At 53.3% G+C, this 18,936-nt stretch overlaps 1 protein-coding gene across 4 annotated transcripts in view; it reads left to right on the top strand.

Moving 5' to 3' along the window:
- The window catches only part of CCR6 (C-C motif chemokine receptor 6), a 29,473-nt gene extending 11,425 nt beyond the window's left edge, over positions 1-18,048 (top strand). Inside the window, exons 1-4 of one of the 4 annotated variants that reach the window (XM_047769748.1) lie at positions 864-1,021; positions 15,119-15,224; positions 15,315-16,462; positions 16,804-18,048. In XM_047769748.1, the coding sequence (XP_047625704.1) occupies positions 15,216-15,224; positions 15,315-16,433 (1,128 nt within the window). In that variant the 5' untranslated portion in view covers positions 864-1,021; positions 15,119-15,215 and the 3' untranslated portion in view covers positions 16,434-16,462; positions 16,804-18,048. Of the gene's footprint in view, positions 1-863; positions 1,022-1,069; positions 1,982-15,118; positions 15,225-15,314 lie in introns of those variants that run through there. The other 3 variants (XM_047769745.1, XM_047769747.1, XM_047769746.1) reach the window with 3 other exon arrangements.
- Positions 18,049-18,936: the final 888 nt, after the last annotated feature.

Genomic DNA, 18,936 nt, shown 5'->3' with positions numbered 1-18,936 from the left:
ACCACTTGTACCTAAAAATGAGTTCCCCCCATGAACCACCCATGGCTCTTCCCACCAGTAATGGCTTTATCTAGTGACAGGGCGCTGGTCCGATTTGCCACCTGCCATCTCATAAAGATCACATGCCCAGCTTTTCGGGTCTCGTCCTTTGTTTTATTGAGGTGTAACTGACATATTTATGTTGGTTTCAGGTGTACAACCTGATGAGCGGCTCTTTCCTTGTGTTGTGAGATGATCTTCCCAGTGGGTGCAGTTAACACCCGTCACCACACAGAGTGTTTTGACCCCAGTGGTACCATCATAGGACTTACGTGCTTTATCCCCACTCCCAGACAAGCGTTTCTTGAGCACCTATCCCACTCCGGGCACCGTCCTAGTGGCACCATGTGGCCTGGAGCCTGCCATCTCTGGTGCCGCGCAGGCTGCCCCATCCCAGTCCTTTCTGTAGAGGAGGGAATGTGTGTGTGCAGAGGGTCAGCAGCTGCCGGTGGCGGGGCCCAGCTTTTGGGGAGAAGCCAGGCTGGGGGCCTCCAGAGGCTGCGTCCCTAACCACGGTGCCACACGGCCTTTTCTGAAGGCGTCCAGATCATCGCAGGCAGCCTGCAAAGGGCTCCCAGAGGCCACTGACTCGGAGGACTGAGTGTTTGAGCCCAAACCCATGACCGTGCCTTGAAAAGCAAACCAGCACCGTTCTTCTGGGAGGCAGTGGCGCGGGTCGGGGCGCAGGGACCGCCTCGGCCCCTCCCTTCTCAGGCTCCGGGGCGTCATCAGATGATTTTATAACCTACAGGATGTAGATGATTAACCATCTGTATTTGGGCAAATAGGCGTTCCTCCTGCATAGGAAGTGGTAATTCAGCAAATCTGCTTTTGGCTAATTCTGGTCTCTCGCTGCCTTTTTTCTTAATGACCACGAGAAACTGCGTCTTGTTCAGAGAAGCACACTGGTGATGTGGGTGTCCCGGGCCTCACGCGGGGTGTGGGACGGAGCTGCACACTCTGGACTCCGGCGTTTCTCCAGGTGAGCCTGGCTACGCCCCCTTCACTCCTGTCAAAACGTCTTTTCCAGAGTGCGGGCATTTTGTCTGGGTTTACGCTTCATGCAACAGCCTCTCGTCCACAATACTGTGTCCTTACCGTCTGGGGACTAGAACTATGTTTTCAAGAGGCTCATTTTCCCTCAAAATGTACAGTAAGTGATTTCACTCTGACTTTCCCTGTCTTGGAGCCTGGGGCTGGTTCGGGCATTCCTTCGCAGGGTGAATATCCACAAGGCATCGGTCTGGACGGAAAGACCGTCCTTTGTTTAACTACGTACACAAGGCCTTTGAAAAGCTAAACCTGAGCTAAGACATGTTTTGGAGGTGATGCGAAGAGTGACTTATTCAGTGAAAGGCTGTGAGTGAGCATCTCGAATGGCTGGGCACCGAGCAAGAGGGAGCTGGTGAGGCAGTCACTGAAAAGACGTTGGCTGGGTGCAAATTTGCATGAGACTCAGTAAAATACAGGGAAAGCTCTGATAATGGCTGCAAATGCCACAAAGATTAAGGAGTTTGTGTTTCATAAAAGGCTACATCATGATTTTTAAAGGCTTGGCCACAGATTTCCTCCAAAACCTATGCCGTGGCAGAAAATAGACACTGTAGCAATCAATACTGTAAGGAAAGAAATGCCAGGTCTGAATGAATCACTAAGTCTTGAAATGATGAGAGAGATGAGATATAATTTCTGTAAATAAAAATGTAAAATCGAGCTTCCAAAGTGCAAAAAGGACCAAAAGAAAAAAGAAAGAAAAAAAAACCCCTATATACAAATCACTGGAAAAAACCTTCTGGCTTCTTTCTTAACCACTGTGTCAAAAGCAGAAGGAAGGCAGCGCGGAGTTTCAGATGTTCATCTAAAAAAGGAGAAAACCCTGAGTGCCCGTGATTCAGACGAATTAAGAGAGCAGGCACTGAACGCGTACCTACCTTGGTAGAAGGTGAGATTCTGACAGCCAGAAGGGGTTTAAAAAGAAGTATGTTGTTTAGGAGCTTGTGGGAATTTTGCAGTCCTTCTGTAAGACCCGCTGGAGACCAGATGAGTTAAGATGGGGAGTGAGAGCCTCACAGCCCTAGAGGAACTGCAGCCTTCTCCCCTGAGCAATGGGTAGAAGTCCACCTTAAGCGGTATTTGCGAAGTTCAAAGAGCTAAGAGATGTAGAGCAGTGATCGCAAAGCCCAGGATGTAATTAGAACTGAATTTAAAGCCTGCACCCCCACCCTCCATGCAAACACACACACACATGCAGTGCATACGTCTGCATGTAATATATATACATAGGTCTCTAGTCACACACAACATATACACGCATGCATACACACATGTATGACACATGCATGCAATACATAACACGGCGTATATCCATATGCCTCTGCACAGAACATAACACGTGCACGTGTGTGTTTACATGCACACACATATAGACGTGCAGGTGTACACTCCACGTATGCACACACAGGTACACACACACACACACACACACACACTCTTCTTTAGTTCTTGTTCTCTAAGTTGTGAGCTGTGGCTCTTCGTGAAAATAAGCACAGATTTAAAATTGTCTGCTTTAATTTTAGGAAAACTATTATTCACTTGGTTTCAAAGGTTTAATGCGGTTTTCCTTGCTGATAATATTTTGATCCCAGTATCAGTGTTTCTTGGGCAGAGCCTGCCTTGGCCAAACGGATGAATCGTTGCAGTTGGTCTGTCCCCACCCCTCTGATCTTTCTGCCACCTCCTCTCCTCCTGGGGCTCCTGCTTCCGTTTTGCTGCCACCCTCTCTTGGTCCCAGCGGAGAGCAGACCTGAGGGTTGTCCTCGGCCAGCGACGCCGGGAAGACACCTGCTGCTCAGGACCCATTTCCTTTCCCACCTGTGCCTGGTCCCCTGTGTGTGACGCTGGGCTTCCGAAGGCCTCAGAGTCCAAAGAAGTGGCTTCTGTGAAGTGGGGAAACCCAGGGGAGGCTCTGTTGGATCTGACTGGCGGCACAGGGCTGAGGGGACCCTGCTTGGCATGTCTGTGACTGTTTCCCAGCTCCCTGGGTCCGTGCTGATGTTTGGGACACGTGTTATTAGGGCTTCTTTTCATTTTGGAATGAAGTAGTCAGTGAGCTCTTAGTTTCTGAGATACATTTTTTTTTTGTCTTTTTGTCTTTTCTTGGGCCGCTCCTGCGGCATATGGAGGTTCCCAGGCTAGGGGTCGAATCAGAGCTGTAGCCGCCAGCCTACGCCAGAGCCACAGCAACGCGGGATCTGAGCCGCATCTGCGACCTGCACCACAGCTCACGGCAACGCCGGATCATCAACCCACTGAGCAAGGGCAGGGATCGAACCCGCAGCCTCATGGTTCCTAGTCGGATGTGTTCACCACTGCGCCACGACGGGAACTCCTGAGATACTTTCTTTGGCGGCATATTGTACCTGATTCAAAAAATGTCCTGGGAAGTCACATTACTTCATTGCAACAAAAATGTAAATGAACACTTAAAATGTTATGTTAAAAATGCTACTCTAGTTAAGTAGGGTTAAATTTTCCTTAAAGCAACACTTCCTTTTTTGTGCGTGGTAGCGGAATCCTCCCAGTGTGACCATCGAAAGGCAGAGGCCATCACGTCCAACCTTGGAGTTTTAGCACTTTTACTGGTCATTTAAGAGAGTAATCTATTTTGATGATTTCAAACTGTAAATGCAGACGTCACCTGAAGCTTCAGCTTATCAGGATGTGCCTCTAAAAAGGGAAGAAAAGCCAGTCAAAGACAGACTTTTAAAAAGAGGTGATTTATACGCCTGTGGACCATGAGAAGGGACTCTATTGGAAGTTAGCGCAGGGCCTGCGTAATCTTTGCTCTGCGTTTCTGAGGGTGGAGATACCCCCCGTCGGAGGCGGCGTGAGGCCAGCCTGCTGCCTAAAGATGGAGGGTCCACTTGCCTGGGCGACACCCTCCCCACACTCGCCCCGGAGGGCAGGGCCAGCACTGTGGCCAGATCTGCGCTGCTGGGTGGGCGCCAAGTGCACCTGCAGGAAGGGAGGAAGGGCCAGCTTTTTCCAAAGAACTCTGACTCTGCAGGTTCTGTGGGTGAGCTGGCTGGGAAGAAAGCGTTACTCAGTAAGGTGCCGAACAGCCATCAGTGACAGACGTGACCTAAACCTCCAAGAGGGGAGTTCCCGGAGGGCTCGGCAGGTTAAGAACCCAACACAGTGTCCATGAGGATGAGGTTTGATCCCCAGCCTCGCTCAGTGGGTTAAGGACCTGGTGTTGCTATGAGCTGTGGCGTAGGTCGCAGATGCAGCTGGGATCCTCATTGCTGTGGTTGTGGTGCAGGTGAACAGCTGCAGCTCCGATTCCACCCCCAGCCCGGGAACCTCCACGTGCTGCAGATGTGGCCGTAAAAAGGAAAAAAATAAACATCCAGGAGGAGGAGCGGCAGGTGGCAGTGTTCTCCAAAGCTGTTCAACCTCAGGACAATCTCCTCCTCCTCCCTTGCTCCCTCTCTCCTGCTCCTGTTCTGTGGACCCAGAGCACCGTCCAGGAACTGACTTTTAAACGCTGACCTGAATTCCAGGGATCTGGCCCCGCGATGCTGGATCCCTGAGGAAGCACAGCTCCCGCTCATGCACATGCCGTCGGGTGATGAGAGATGGCGCGAAGGAAAGAGGTGAATCATCCCAGCAGATGCCCCATAGCGCGTGAGATCTTTCCAGTGGCTCAACAGGTGCGGGCCGAGCACGAGGGACAGGAGGACACCCCGCCCCTGGAGAAACCCCAGACCGTCAGGCACAGCTCACTGGACAGGGTTTTGGTTTCAGACCAGTAGCAGGGGCTGTGGGCAGTACATGTGACAGCATTGTACCCAGGGCTCCCAGCTTGAACCACTCGCCACCCAGTTAGAAGCTGCCTTTTCCTGGACTCGTGCCTCCCATGGACTAGGTTCCAGCGGCGCACAGACCCCAGGTCTCCCTGGGGGGACAAAGCCAGGCACTCAGGTGTATTCTGCCTCCAGCAATTCAATGAGGGCACCCCGAGCAAGTGCTGGAGGCTGGTCCAGGTTCGTCCCCAGCTGGAGGGGGTGGGGAGTGGCACCTGCTTTAACCCGTTCCTCTCCAATGAGCTCATCTGCAGAGCAGGGCTGACCCACCTCACACCCACCTCATGCTGGGGGCTCACTGTGGGGCTGGACGGAGAGGTAGCTCGTGCGTTTCTTACTCAACTGCTCACGTTTTCTTGCTGAGGTTCAGCCAAGGCTGCTGATACCCTCTCCCCTTGCTGGACACGTTCTCAGCCTTTGGGGGGAGGCGGAAGCCTAGACCCTCTCACGGACACCTTGTCGGTGGTTGACGGCCTCATTCTACGCGGCGTGTCGTCCTTTTTGGGGGGAGCGACTCCGTTCTGACACAGGGGGTCTCCTCCAGGCTCCCGCCCACTTGGCTTCAGTCCCTCCCAGGTTTTCCTCCCAACTCCGAATGACTGTGTACGGTGGCCGGTGCAGGGGTGGTGGAACCACCACTCACCTGGTTCTGCACCTGAGGATTTGACGTCAAAGTTACACATCGATGAACTCCAGCAGACCCCGCTTACTGAGCGTGGTTTGAGTGCTCTCTCGCTGCCGTCACCAGGTGCCACAGATGTGGCCACTTGAGCCACACGCACTTAGCTTCTTCTGGATTTGTTGGTCTGAAGCCTGACCCCGTCTCCCTGGGCTGCAATCGGCGTGTTGGCAGGGCTGTGCTCCTTTCAGGGCATCCGTCCCTCTTCAACTGTGCTGTGGCCAGAAGTTAGCTTTTTGCAGCTGTAGGACTGGGATCCGTCTTCGTGTGGGCCGTCAGCTGAGGCCAGTGTCCCCCTCTGGAGGACCCCCAATTGTTCGGTTCTGGGTCCCTTCTTCTGTCCCCAAAGGCGGCAGCAATGGACCTTGTCCCTCTCATGCTTCGAATCTCTTCTTCCATCTCAGCTGGGAAAGCAGCTTCGCTTTTCAGGACCCATGACGCGCTGGGCCCGTCTGCATAACGCCGGGGTCACCGCCCCGTCTCAGGGTCTTCAGCCTCGGTCCCGCCTCAGAGACCCCTTTGCCACGTAGTCACGTGTTCATGTTTGGGGCCGTGATTCCGCTGCCACGTAGTCACACGTTCATGTTTGGGGCCGTGATTCCGCTGCCTGTGTGCCAGCACCGTGGGTCCGTTACTAGGTAGGAGGCGGGAAACTCATCTAGACGAAAGGAACCTTAGGTGCTCAGGGGGCTATCTGACAGCCGTGCCTGAACACGGATTCGCAGTGATCGGATAAAACTCTTCAAATTTCCACGGCTGCTAAACTCTTACTCCACATCTTTGCGGTTGGCTATTCAAATCCAAGTGCAGGATCCTCTATTTTCCACTGAGTTTCACGTGTTGGACTTGGCCCCGCCTGTTTGACTCTGTCCAGGGTCTCTGCTCACTGAGTCTCTCACCCAATAGAATAATCCTAGTTTTACTTCCATCATCTTCAGGCCTGATGAGCTTGCCTCCTCCATTTTCGCCCCCAAGTTGATAAAAAAAATAGCAGGTAGCACAGCGTTGAGACGGAGGTGGGGCCAGGAGCGCCATGTGGGCAACACGCAAGGTACAAACCAGCGCCTGTGCGGTCACTCAGAGCCCTTCCACCTCCTGGCCCCCATGAGTTCCAGACTTAGCCCGAGTGTCAATGAGGCCTTCCTGTACAGACTCCCCTGTGCATCTGGCGGCCGTCACGCCCGCTCGGGCTGGGTGCTCAGCCTGCACCCAGGCTCTCCCGTGGTTCCGTCAGGGCACACGCCAGCATCGTGCTTCTCATCAGCACCCCTCAGCTGGGTGCGGGTGGTCTTCTCAGCACGCGAGCTCTGAGGGCTTGCCCTCTGCCCTCTGCCCTCAGTGCTCCAGGCACCAGCACTGGGGCTGGGTGTGCCCACTCTGAGGGGCCCGTTTGGTACTAGGCCACCTGTGCCTATGATGCTTGGGGCCTGGAGGGACAAAGTGGTCCAGGAAGGGGCTGACGCCTGGGCAGGTCCTCATGAAGACGGCCGAGTGTGTGAAAGACACAGCTCTCAGCTGTGAAACCAAACCGAATAAAACAGTGCTTCTTGGTGTGTCACATGGTTTACCTTCAAGGCCTGAGTCTCTTCCCCGAAGGACAATTTAGAACACTGTCTGATGGAGTCTCACATCTTTTTTAAAAAATTGTTCTTTTCCTTCATAGGTCATTACAAGATATTGAACAGAGTTCCCTGTGCTATAAGGCAGGTCCATGTGGATTATTTATTTTATGTATGGTGGGGTGTATCTGCTAATCCCAAATCCCTAATTTATCCCTCCCCTTCCCTTTGGGTAATCATTAGTTTGTTTTCTAAGTCTGTAAGTCTGTTTCTGTTTTGTAAATGAGTTCATTTGCATCATTGTTTATTAGATTCCACCCATAGAGGATATCATATAGTCTTTGTCTTTCTCTGTCTTTCTTGCTTCGCTTAGTATGATCATTCCTAGGTCCATCTGCGTTGCTGCAAATGGCAATATTTGTTCTTTTTTATGGCTGAGTAGTATTCCATTCTATATATGTACCATATCTTCTTTATCTATCCATCTCCACAGACTCTCTTAATACCAGCCGGCTTTGTAGAAGTATTTGTACACCCATCAGCTGCAGATATGACTTAGGAAATATTTAAATTCCAAACAAAAGCAACGTACATTTTAAGAATCAGTTGTGCTAAATGCATTTTATATGTGATTTACTGACCTCGAAATGAGATCAGGTGAGAATGGCGGTGATAAGGGGTTTGTCTGAGGAAGAAAAGGAGCCTTCAAGTGAGATTGAGCATCTGAAATTCTGTTTCGAGTAGCTTCACTGTTGCTGACTTGTCGGTTCAGCAAGAGAAGGACAAAGGGCTGCCTGGGTTCGCCTGCATCTCCTCACCCGCTGGCAGAGGACACTCAGATCAGTAAAGAAAGTACAGAAATGTCTGCTTAAAACGTCTGACTGTTTTTACCCTCGTCATCTTCATAACACAAAGCCCACAAGTCCTTTCCCCAAAGAGCTGACGATTACTGCTCAGGGTCCAAGCTAATTTACCTGCGGGAAAAAAAAAAGCCGATTTGCATGTCGTGGGTGGCATAGATGCCAATCTCTCACCAACGCAACTTCCTTCAAAGAATTCACATGATTTTTGTGCTGAAAAGGATGGTCTGGGGCAGCTTGGGTCATTTCCAGTTACCGAGAGTGCCTGGCATGCCTGTAAACCTGGCGGCACTCCTCTGGCGGGCACGGATGCTTAACCAGAATGCATGACGTTTGCCACACTCCAAGAGTGATGCAATATGATCCCGTGAAGATACAGGATTTACAGGCTTGGGTTTTGGGGATTTATCCTGCCATTCTAATCAGAAATAAGAGTAGGCGTTCCCATTGTGGCTCAGCAGAAACGAATCCGACTAGTATCCATAAGGATGCAGGTTCCATCCCTGGCCTCGCTCCGTGGGTTAGGGATCCTGCGTGGCCGTGAGCTGGGGTGTAGGTCACAGATGCGGCTGGGATCAGGAGTTGTTGTGGCTGTGGTGTAGGCCGGCCGCTGTAGCTCCGATTCCAACCCCTAGCCTGGGAACCTCCATAAACCACATGTGCAGTCCTAAGAAAGAAAGAAAGAGGAGTAAACCCCAGGAAATTAAAACAATATCCCATGAGTAGACACGAGTCAGACCCAACTGCTATGGTCTCCACTGGGAACGCCCTCCCAACGGGGCCTGAACAGCACTTGCTGCGGGCCCAGCCCCTCCAGGGACACTCGCTCCCGAGCCTTCCCGTCACCAGAGGCAACCCCTGGCCTCCGTAATCTGCTCCCAGTGTCAGTGCTGCTGGGCTCATAGCGCTTGATCACCCGAGAGCTTCTCGAAGCCGGAGCTCACGTCTCCACGTCCTCCTCCTCAGGAGACCTTGGCGGAGCCGAATCCAGTTTGAATTCCACGTCGTTCATCGTGGTGTGGGTAGAAGTATGTTTCCCGACGTGCAGGCCCAGCCTGCGGGGTCCCCTCAGCCCGTGTTCCCTGGGCCCCCTTCCCGCCAGGGTCAGCGCCCTCGGGGGCGGGGGGGGGGGGGCTGACACCCCCCCCAGCCCGCCCCTCCTGCCCTCCTGGTGCTGATCCCAACCCCTCCCCGGGCACGGCCCCCCAACCCTTCCCCTCCTCCTTGCGTCCTTCCTCCAGGAACCCCCACAGCCCTGCTCCGTCCTCAGTGTGGACCTGCCCCACACCCGCACGTTTGTGTGAAACTGCGGCAGCTTTTTTTTTTTTTGTCTTTTTAGGGCTGCACCTGCGGCATATGGAGGTTCCCAGGCTAAGGGCAGAATCGGAGCTGTAGCTGCCAGCCTATACCACAGCCACAGCAACGCGGGATCCGAGCCACGTCTGCGACCTACACCCCAGCTCACGGCAACGCCGGATCCTTAACCCACTGAGCAAGGGCAGGGACCGAACCCGCAACCTCATGGTTCCTCGTCGGATTCGTTTCTGCTGCGCCACGACGGGGAGCTCCCTGTGTGCAGCTATTTTCATTAGCTTTTTGAGGCATGATTTACCATGAAGGGTCAGCAATCTAAAGCACACGATGCAGTGGGTTTTGGCAAGTCTCTGTCACCGCAGAAAGGTCCCCACGGGGCTCCCCACCCTCCCCCACTCCAGCTGGGCCCCTCTGCCCATCCCCCACCCAGACAATCGCTGCCTTGGTTCCTACCACCGTCGTTTGCCTTTTCCAGAATATTCCATCTAAATGGAACAGTGCAGCCCTGGTCTTACATGTCTGAACTCTTTACACAGAAGGACGCTCTTGAGATGCACACACACGGAGCGGCCCTCCGAGGCCCCCTCTTCCTGCCAGACTGTGTTCCGGGCCGTGTGTGGGTGCGATTTTCACAGGGCCCCTCACCAGCTGGTGGACACTGTGCTCCTTCCAGTTTGGGGCCTTAAAAATAAACCTTGGGGTACGAGTCTTTCGTTTTCATTCTCTCGGGTGAATGCACAGGGGTCACTTGCGGTTCACGTGGTCAGTGTGTATTCACCTAGAAGTGACCCGAGACGTGTTCTCAGAACTCGCTCGCCACCGTGTCGGCAGCACCGGGGCCCAGCTCAGCCACCCTCTTGTCTGCCTCTTTGATTCTGGCCAGTCTGGTGAGCATGAAATGATTTTTCATTGCAGTTTTAATTTGCATTTTCCCAAAAATTAATGACTTTGAGTGCCTTATCTTTTTTTCTGTCTTCTTCTTCTTTTCTTTTTTTTTTTCTTTTTAGGGCTGAACCCACAGCATATGAAAGTTCCCAGGCTGGGGGTTGAATCCGAGCTACAGCTGCCGGGCTACACCACAGCCACAGCAATGCAGGATCTCAGCTGCGTCTGCGACCTACATCATAGCTCACAGCGACACCGGATTCTGGACCCATTGAGCGAGGCCAGGGATTGAACCCGCATCCTCAGGGTCAGGTTTGTTTGAACATGCACCAGTCAGATTTCTTTCTGCTGAGCCACCAAGGCAACTCCTCGAGTGCCCGTCTTAGGCTTACTTTTTTTCTGTCTTCTCTGGTGAATTGACTTCAACTTTTGGCCTGATTCTTATTGAGTTGTTTGTCTTCTTGACACTGAGGTGTAAGCGTTCCTGGAATATGCTGGCTGCAATCCATGATCAGGTATCTGTTTGCCTTTTTTCCCCATTCAGTGGTCTTTTTGATTTTCTAGGCTGTTTTTCAAAGAGCAGAAGTTGAAACTTCTGATCCATGAGCATTTATCAATTTTACTAGAGTTCAGGCCCTGTGCAGTTTACACAAGTGACCTCTTTCCACCACAAGGGCACGAAGATTCTCCCCTTTCCTCCTGGCCACGTTGCGGCTTAGCCCTCGCACATGGGTCTGCAATCTCTTTGGAGCTATTTTTGGCCTATGGTATGAGCTAAGGAGTCGTACCAACTTTTCTTGGTGAGCATCCAGTTGTTCTGGCGCCATTTATTGAGAAGGGACGGTCTTCCCGACGGAATTACCTCCACCCTGTAGTGCGAATCCGTCTCTTGTCTGTCCCTGGATTATCATCCACCCTCTTAACAGTAACACACGGTCAGAATTCCTGCAGCTGCCGAGTTGGTCTTCGAATCAAGTCCCGCGAATCCTGCGGCCCTGTTCTCGCTTTCGAAGCTGTTTTGGCTCTTCCACCCCTTGAATTTCTACGTACATTTTTAGATGTACCCCGTCAGTTTCCACAAAAACGCGCGCCACAGTTCTCCTGTGCATTGTGTTTCGTCTGCAGATCAATTCGGAGAGAACTGACGTTTCAGCGAGACTGAATCGTTTTCCCGAACAGGACGCAGCTCCGCACTGGTGTAGGTCAGATCACTGCTCTCAGCACGTGCTTTCGGTTCTCAAGATGTGCATACATTTCGGTGCATGTATTTATAAGTATTTCATTTCGTGTTTCCAGATGCTATTAGAATTTTTTTTCAGTTTCAATTTCCGGGTTTTGCTGGGGTAAAGCATTTCAATTGATGGGGGTATATGGACGTGTGCCAAATCCGATGTTAATCCCAACTGGTGTGTTTTTCATTTTACATACTACGTATTTCATCTATGGGATCTGTCTTTAGGATTTTCTTTCTTTTTTTTTTGTCTTTTTGCTTTTTCCAGAGCCGCTCCCGTGGCATATGGAGGTTCCCAGGCTAGGGGTCAAATCGGAGCTGCAGCCACTGGCCTACGCCAGAGCCACAGCAGCACAGGATCCAAGCCACGTCTGTGACCCACACCACAGCTCACGGCAACGCCAGATCCTTAACCCACTGAGCAAGGCCAGGGATCGAACCCGAAACCTCATGGTTCCTAGTTGGATTTGTTAACCACTGCGCCACGACAGGAACTCCCGTCTTTAGGACTTTAAAAATTTTTTTTTGGTCTTTTTATAGGGATGTGCTTGTCGCATATGGATGTTCCCAGGCTAGGGGTCGAATTGGAGCTGCAGCCGCCTACACCACAGCCACAGCCACGCCAGATCCTTAACCCACTGAGCAAGACCAGGGATCGAACCCGTGTCCTCATGGATACGAGTGGGGTTCTGAATCCACTGAGCCACAGTGGGAACTCCGTCTTTAGGTCTTTTTATCTCTCTCACTACAGTCTTCACAATGTGTCTGCGTTCCTCTATCTTCTTGAACGTGTGGAATATACATTCAGAGCAGCTGTTGGAGCGTCCTTTTCGGCCAGTTTTCTCATCTATTGTCATTTTTCTGTTTCTTTGGACAGATTATGGGTCAAGCGTTCCTGCTTTTTTTTTTTTTTTAAATGTCTGTGCCTTAGTGGATTTGAGCTGCTGTAACAAACTACTGCAGATGGAGCAGCTTAAACAGCAAGGATTTATTTTCCAGAGTCCTAGGGGTTGGGGAGTCCAGGGTCAAGGCTCCTGCAGATCCAGGTCTGACGAGGGCCGGCTCTCCCAGGTGGAGGGCAGAGCGGGAAGCACACTCTCCCGATTCGTTTCACGAGGGCACCGATCCCATGTTTAGGGGAGGCCCCGCCTCCACACGCCGCCACTGGGGATTCGGTTCCCAGCATGTGAATTGGGGGGGCCTCATTTAATCTCTAGTGGTCTGGACATCTTTGTCGGGGTGCCTGACATAATGAATTTTATATGTTGAAGGATGAATTTTGCTGTATTTCTTTAAATAATTCTGGGCTCTGTTCTGGAATGCAGTTATATTGTTGGAATCAGATGCCTCGTGGAAGACTCATCTCTCGGCTTTGTTCCCGAGCAGCATTAGGCGGGATCACCTGAGCCCCATCAGTCTGACGGTGGCCCCTCTGAGGGCCTGGGGACGTGGACGGTTGTGGCTGGTGCTGGCGCTCCGTCTGGGGAAGGGCCATTCCCAGCCGGGGGAGCCCTGAGAACCTCACTGCGCATGGGCTTCTTTGCCCTGGGGTGCACTTGGTCTCTGTTAATCCATCCTGGCCGGAAGCACAAATCATGAGGTCGTGCTTTTTTGTTGTTGTTTGGGGGATTTGGGGGGGCCACACCCGAAGCATATGGAGGTTCCCAGGCTAGGGGTTGAATCAGAGCTGCAGCTGCCGGCCTACGCCACAGCCACAGCAACACAGGATCCAAGGCACATCTACGACCCACACCACCGTTCATGGCAACATCGGATCCTTAACCCACTGAGTGGGGCCAGGGATTGAACCCATGTCCTCATGGATACTAGTCGGGTTCGTAACCGACTGAGCCACGACGGGAAATCCCTTGAGGTCATGCTTTGATGGATGCACTAAATCTGACTGGTGTGTTTGCCTCCGCATCTGCTTCCACAGAAGCGCTGCCCCGTGCTTCCTCTGCACGCTCTCGTGCATGGCTGGAACACCCCGCTGGCAGACAGCTGTGAGAGTGCAGAGGGTGCCACGCCTCCCTCGGCTCTTGTGTCCAGAAGAGGGGCTGGCAGCAGCACAGACTCGGCCTCCAGGCCTCAGGGAAGGGGAGGGCTGAGGCCGCCTGACCTGTGAAGCCATACGGGAGCTTCAAATGATGCATGAAGCATGGCAGAAGGTCCTTTGGGAAGTTCCCATCGTGGCGCAGCAGAAACGAATCTGACTAGTATCCAGGAGGATGTGGGTTTGATCCCTGGCCTCGCTCAGTGGGTTAAGGATCCAGTGTTGCCATGAACTGTGGTGTAGGTCACAGATGTGGCTCGGATCTGGTGTTGCTGTGGTTGTGGCGTAGGCTGGTGGCTACAGCTCTGATTCAACTCCTAGCTGGGGAACCTCCACATGCCGTGGGTGTGACCCTAAAAAAAATACAAAAAAAAAGTCCTTCGGGGTGAACTTTGACCCCACGTGCAGGCTGACTGGGCACGGCTCGACCGCTTAGGGGCGAGTTTTGCCTTCTCCTCTGTGCATCTGAGCCCGCCTCCCTGCTGTTCCTCCCTCTGCCCGACCTTGCCTGGCATGTGGTGGCAGTGGAGCTGAAGGACAGGAAGCGGTCACATGCCCCCGAGAGTCCGAGCTCCAGGCGGGGCTCTCATCGGGGGCGGGGCTGGGTTACAAGGCGGGCGAGAGAACACGGAGGGAGGGAGGGAGGGAGAGTCTGGGAGGAGCAGACTCCTCTCCTGCCCGGTTTGCTTCAAGCGGCGGCTTTCGGGTCCTCATGCTGAGACTCCAGCTCCATCCTTAACGGGTCCCGGTGAACTTCTTGAGTCTGGACCCCCGCGTCACCCGGCTTGGCATTCCCAGTACATCATTGCTCTGTAAAGGCTGGCTGTAGCCATCAGACTGCTGGGCCAGGCTGGTCACACTGTCCCACAAACACGCGATGCCTGGTCTTCCTTTTCAGCCGGAGCGGTCACCTGCAGGTCACCTGTCCTCCAAGGCCCCAGAGTGGGCCTGTCCCAGAGCTTCCCTAGCCATGCTGGCCTCAACCCTCCTTCCTAAACTCTGGTTTCTGAGAGTTGTGATGTTTGCCCCAGCAGCGCGCTGGCTGTCAGCTCGGGTGTACACAGCACATGTCTGCGGCTATGAAGGATTCACACACACACACACACACACACTTTAATATTATATGTAACATGCTCAGGCTGCATTTTAAGCATCCCAGACTGCGCATCTCTGAGTCGGGTTCAGTGGAATCTCGCTGAACGTAATGACGTTGAATTTGGCAAGAAGATGTCTGCGCAGATCAGACCTGTGGGTTTGCTGACGTCACTCTTCTTCATGCACTGGATCGGAGGTGAGCACGTCGCAGCCCAGGGCCCCAGGCCGGGTCAGCCCGTTCACGGGTGTAGCTGTCCGTAGCCGCAGGACGGGTCCGGTGTGCCGGCAGGCCTGAGCGGCTGCCTCGGAGACGCTGACCTGCAGATCCTGCACCATTTAGCACCCTGCCCTTGGACGAAGAGGTCGCCGAGACCTGTTCTGAAGGAACACTGCCGTGTGCAAGAGCACAAGGTGCACGGCTTGGGCCGAAGGGGGACGGCATCCAGCTTCCTTCTCTCGCCGGCCCTCTGCGGATCCCTCCCTCGCGGGTACTCCACGGCGCAGGTACTTAAGCGCATCTGGCTTTCTCTCTCCTCAGATTGCCTCCTCTCCTGCCGTCTCCGCTGTGAGTCAGAGGGGCTGACCGTCCACCCCCGTTGCCAGGCTCGTGCTTTCTGCCCAGCTCGAGTCCCACCATGACAGCGGTGAGCGTCTCATGTTTTATTGTGGCTGGGAGTGTACCTGTGGCCTCGGAACGGACCCCGCAGCGACCTCTGTCTTTGCTTACTTCCCAGGAACCGATGAACTCCACGGGCGTCTACGATGCGGGTGAGGATTACTTCGCGTCGGTGAACAGCTCGGATTACCTACTGGACGACGAGAGCTTCCTGTGCTCCCTGCAGGAGGTCCGGAAGTTCTCGGTGCTGTTTGTGCCGCTCGCTTACTCCCTGATATGCGTCTCGGGCCTCCTGGGCAACGTGCTGGTGGTGGTCACCTTCGCGTTCTACAAGAAAGCCAAGTCCATGACGGACGTGTACCTCCTGAACATGGCCGTCGCCGACATCCTCTTTGTCCTCACGCTCCCGTTCTGGGCCGTCAACCACGCCACCGGGGAGTGGATTTTCAGCAACGCCATGTGCAAACTGACGCGGGGCATCTACGCCGTCAACTTCAACTGCGGGATGCTGCTCTTGACCTGCATCAGCCTGGACCGCTACATCGCCATCGTGCAGGCCACCAAGTCCTTCCGGCTGCGCTCCAGAGCCTTAGCGCACCACAAAGCCATCTGCTTCGCCGTGTGGGCCGTGTCCATCCTCATCTCCAGCTCCACCTTCACCTTCAACCAGAAGTACAAGCTGCAGGGCAGCGACGTGTGCGAGCCCCGGTACCACAGCGTCTCGGAGCCGCTGCGGTGGAAGCTGCTCGTGCTGGGGCTGCAGCTGCTCTTCGGCTTCTTCATCCCCCTGGTGTTCATGATATTTTGCTACATGTTCATCGTCAAGACCTTGGTGCAGGCCCAGAATTCCAAGAGGCACAAGGCCATCCGCGTGATCCTGGCGGTGGTGCTCGTGTTCCTGGCCTGCCAGATCCCCCACAACATGGTGCTGCTGGTGACGGCCGTCAACCTGGGCAGGACCGACCGGTCCTGCGGCAGCGAGAGGGCGCTGGGCTACGCCCGGAACATCACCGAGGTCCTGGCGTTCCTGCACTGCTGCCTCAACCCGGTGCTCTACGCCTTCATCGGGCAGAAGTTCCGGAGCTACTTTCTGAAGATCATGAAAGACCTGTGGTGCGTGCGGCGGAAGCAGAAGGCGCCGGGCTTCTCCTGCTCCCGGCTGCACTCAGAGACCTCCACCTTCCGGCAGAACAGCGAGACCCCGGACAACGACAATCCGTCCTCCTTCACCATGTGACGGCCGAGGCGCGGTGCACCCGCGAGCAGGTGAGACCAGAGCGCGGGGAGCGTGGACGGGGACGCACCGAGCAAAAGTCTTTTCCCGCAGGGTCGGGTCCGCACGCGCCGCCACCTGCCGCCGCCCCCAGACTCGCTGCAGCGGGGACGCCCTGGGACCCGGTCCCTGCCAGCTGGCTTTGCCCCCGAGCAGGCTTTGGGAAGCGCCGGATGAAAACGGATGGCTCACACATGTGACCGCTTTCGGGAATATGCATGAAGCAACCCGGGACCCATTTTTTTTTCTGGTCATTGCAAAAAAGTCCATGGCTTAAAAAATCAAAATAGGAAAAAAAAAAAAAAAAAAAGCCCTCACATGTAACTCATTTCAGGCAAGAAGGTCAACATTTTCCGCATCGCCATGGTCACAGTAAGCGACCGTCAGCAGCACGATGCTCTGGTTTGAGCTTTCTCTCAGTGTCCTGGGAGGCGCCCCACAAGTTCGGGATGCTGAAAAGGCAGAAGGAAAACCAGCTGAAGGACAGAAGAGGCGGCTGCGTCAGTGGCAGCGATGCTTGGCCGGACCGAGGATCAGGCAGCAGAGCTGGTAACAGGCAAGCAGGAAGGGTCCTCCGTGATGGGGGAAGCTCCTCGCGACATCCCCCAGACCGCATCCCTTCAGCAGGCAGAAGGGGCTTGATAAAAAACGACCCATGAAATTGGAGCTTAGAGTGCAATTTGAGGTGTCAGGTGTTTTAAAATAAAAAAATAAATAGAATACTTTTAAAAAGGGGGGGGGTGCCTTTCCGCAGACAATAATGAAAGAACCTTTGTTCATTTCCACACTGGCCCCGAAGAAGGGTGCGTGGAAGGGACTCTGTTCCAGGTCGCTGCAGATTAGCTGGCGGGCAGCTGGGACCACGCTGGCTTCCACTGCGGGAAAAAGGTTTAATCTTAGAGTCTGAGGTTAACTGTGGACTCAGATTTGATCAACTCTCCTCAACTTCAATGGGAGTTTATAGAACTCAAGTTTTGAAAGGGCTCTGTAAATAGACGAACCTAAGTGGGAAAGCATCAGTGTGTCTTACAAAAATGTAAATGCATATAAAGGTCCTGGCACGCAAGGCAAAAGTGCCTGTGTGCTGGACTGGCACCAGTGTTCTACCTGGAACTTTCTGTTGTCCTTGTAAGATTCAACCACATCTCCATGTGGAATTCAACGTGTCTCTTAAGAGCCAGTGTCTGTATTTTAAAAACATGGTTTTGGCTTAGCAAAATAAAAAAAACTGTTTGGGGTCTAGGGGTTAGAACTTGGTGCTTTCACTGCTGCAGTCCAGCTTCAAACCCTGGTCTGGGAACGGAGATCACACACGGAGCCGCTGCAGCCCTGGCCAAATAATAATAATTGTAATAATAAAAACCCTGGGTCGTGTGTGAAATAGCCATTGTCCTCTACGTTCAGGGATCCGACTGCGAGGTCACGATGCTCCAGGGTCCCGCATCCTTTAAATCTGTGAGCATTTGACTCCAGAAATCAAAGCAGACGTGGTGTTACTGAGACGCTTCTTTTTTTATTTTCATTTTTTCTTTGCAGGGCCACACCTGCAGCATATGGAAGTCCCCAGACTAGGGGTCGAATCAGAGCTGCAGCTGCCAGCCTATGCTACAGCCACAGCAACGCCAGATCCGAGCTGCCTCTGTGGCCAACACCACAGCTCATGATAGATCCTTAACGCACTGAGCGAGGCCAGGGATCGAACCGACATCCTCATGGATACTAGTTGGGTTCTTAACCCGCTGAGCCACGATGGGGACTCTGTCAGATGTATCTTTTGATGGGGTCAGAGCACGGATGTGATCTGCGAAAGTAAGGGTGTGTTTCTAAACCGCCACGGAAGGATCCAGAAGGCACAGCTGGAAACGATCTCTTGTGTGTCTCCGTCTCCAGAGGAGCGAAGCTGGCATCTTTACGCAGTTGCCCTCTCCACACCTCAGCCGTGATGAATAAAGATGTTCCTAAAATGTGCTGCACACTCTATTTCTTTCCATGACATTTTTTTCTTGCTGCCTTGGGCGTCAGAACAGGTACAGTGCCAGCCACACAGGCAGACACACCGCCTCCCCAGGGCACTGGAGCTACCAGGGACTCTGCTCCTCCATTAAATGGCTCTGGACTGTTCCCTAATGGTCCCGTGTCTCCTTTTCACCCATTTCCCATATCTTCTCTTGCTGTCAGGCTCCAGCTGGACCTGAAAAAGTGCGCCTTTAGTCTTTGCAAACATTGTTCTTCTGTGAGTGGAGAATCAGCTGTCTGCCTTTGCCAGAACTGTGTGTTAACAGGGACAGCATGCTAGTGGTTGCCAGGCTGCTGTCATTGCATTAATGATGGGTGCACACATACACTTATGGCAGATCCTTATGTGTGTGTGTTTATGTATAGTCGTATCTATATATTGGCCAGAGGCAATGTGTCTTGGTTCCTGTTACAGAGTAGCTGGGATGGTCTCAGTTGAGGAGAGCTATAG

Source organism: Phacochoerus africanus, chromosome 2 (assembly GCF_016906955.1).
Source record: "Phacochoerus africanus isolate WHEZ1 chromosome 2, ROS_Pafr_v1, whole genome shotgun sequence".
Taxonomy (NCBI): Eukaryota; Metazoa; Chordata; class Mammalia; order Artiodactyla; family Suidae; genus Phacochoerus; species Phacochoerus africanus.
The sequence above is the reverse complement of the archived record's forward strand: the minus strand, read 5'-3'. Positions and strand labels throughout refer to the sequence as shown.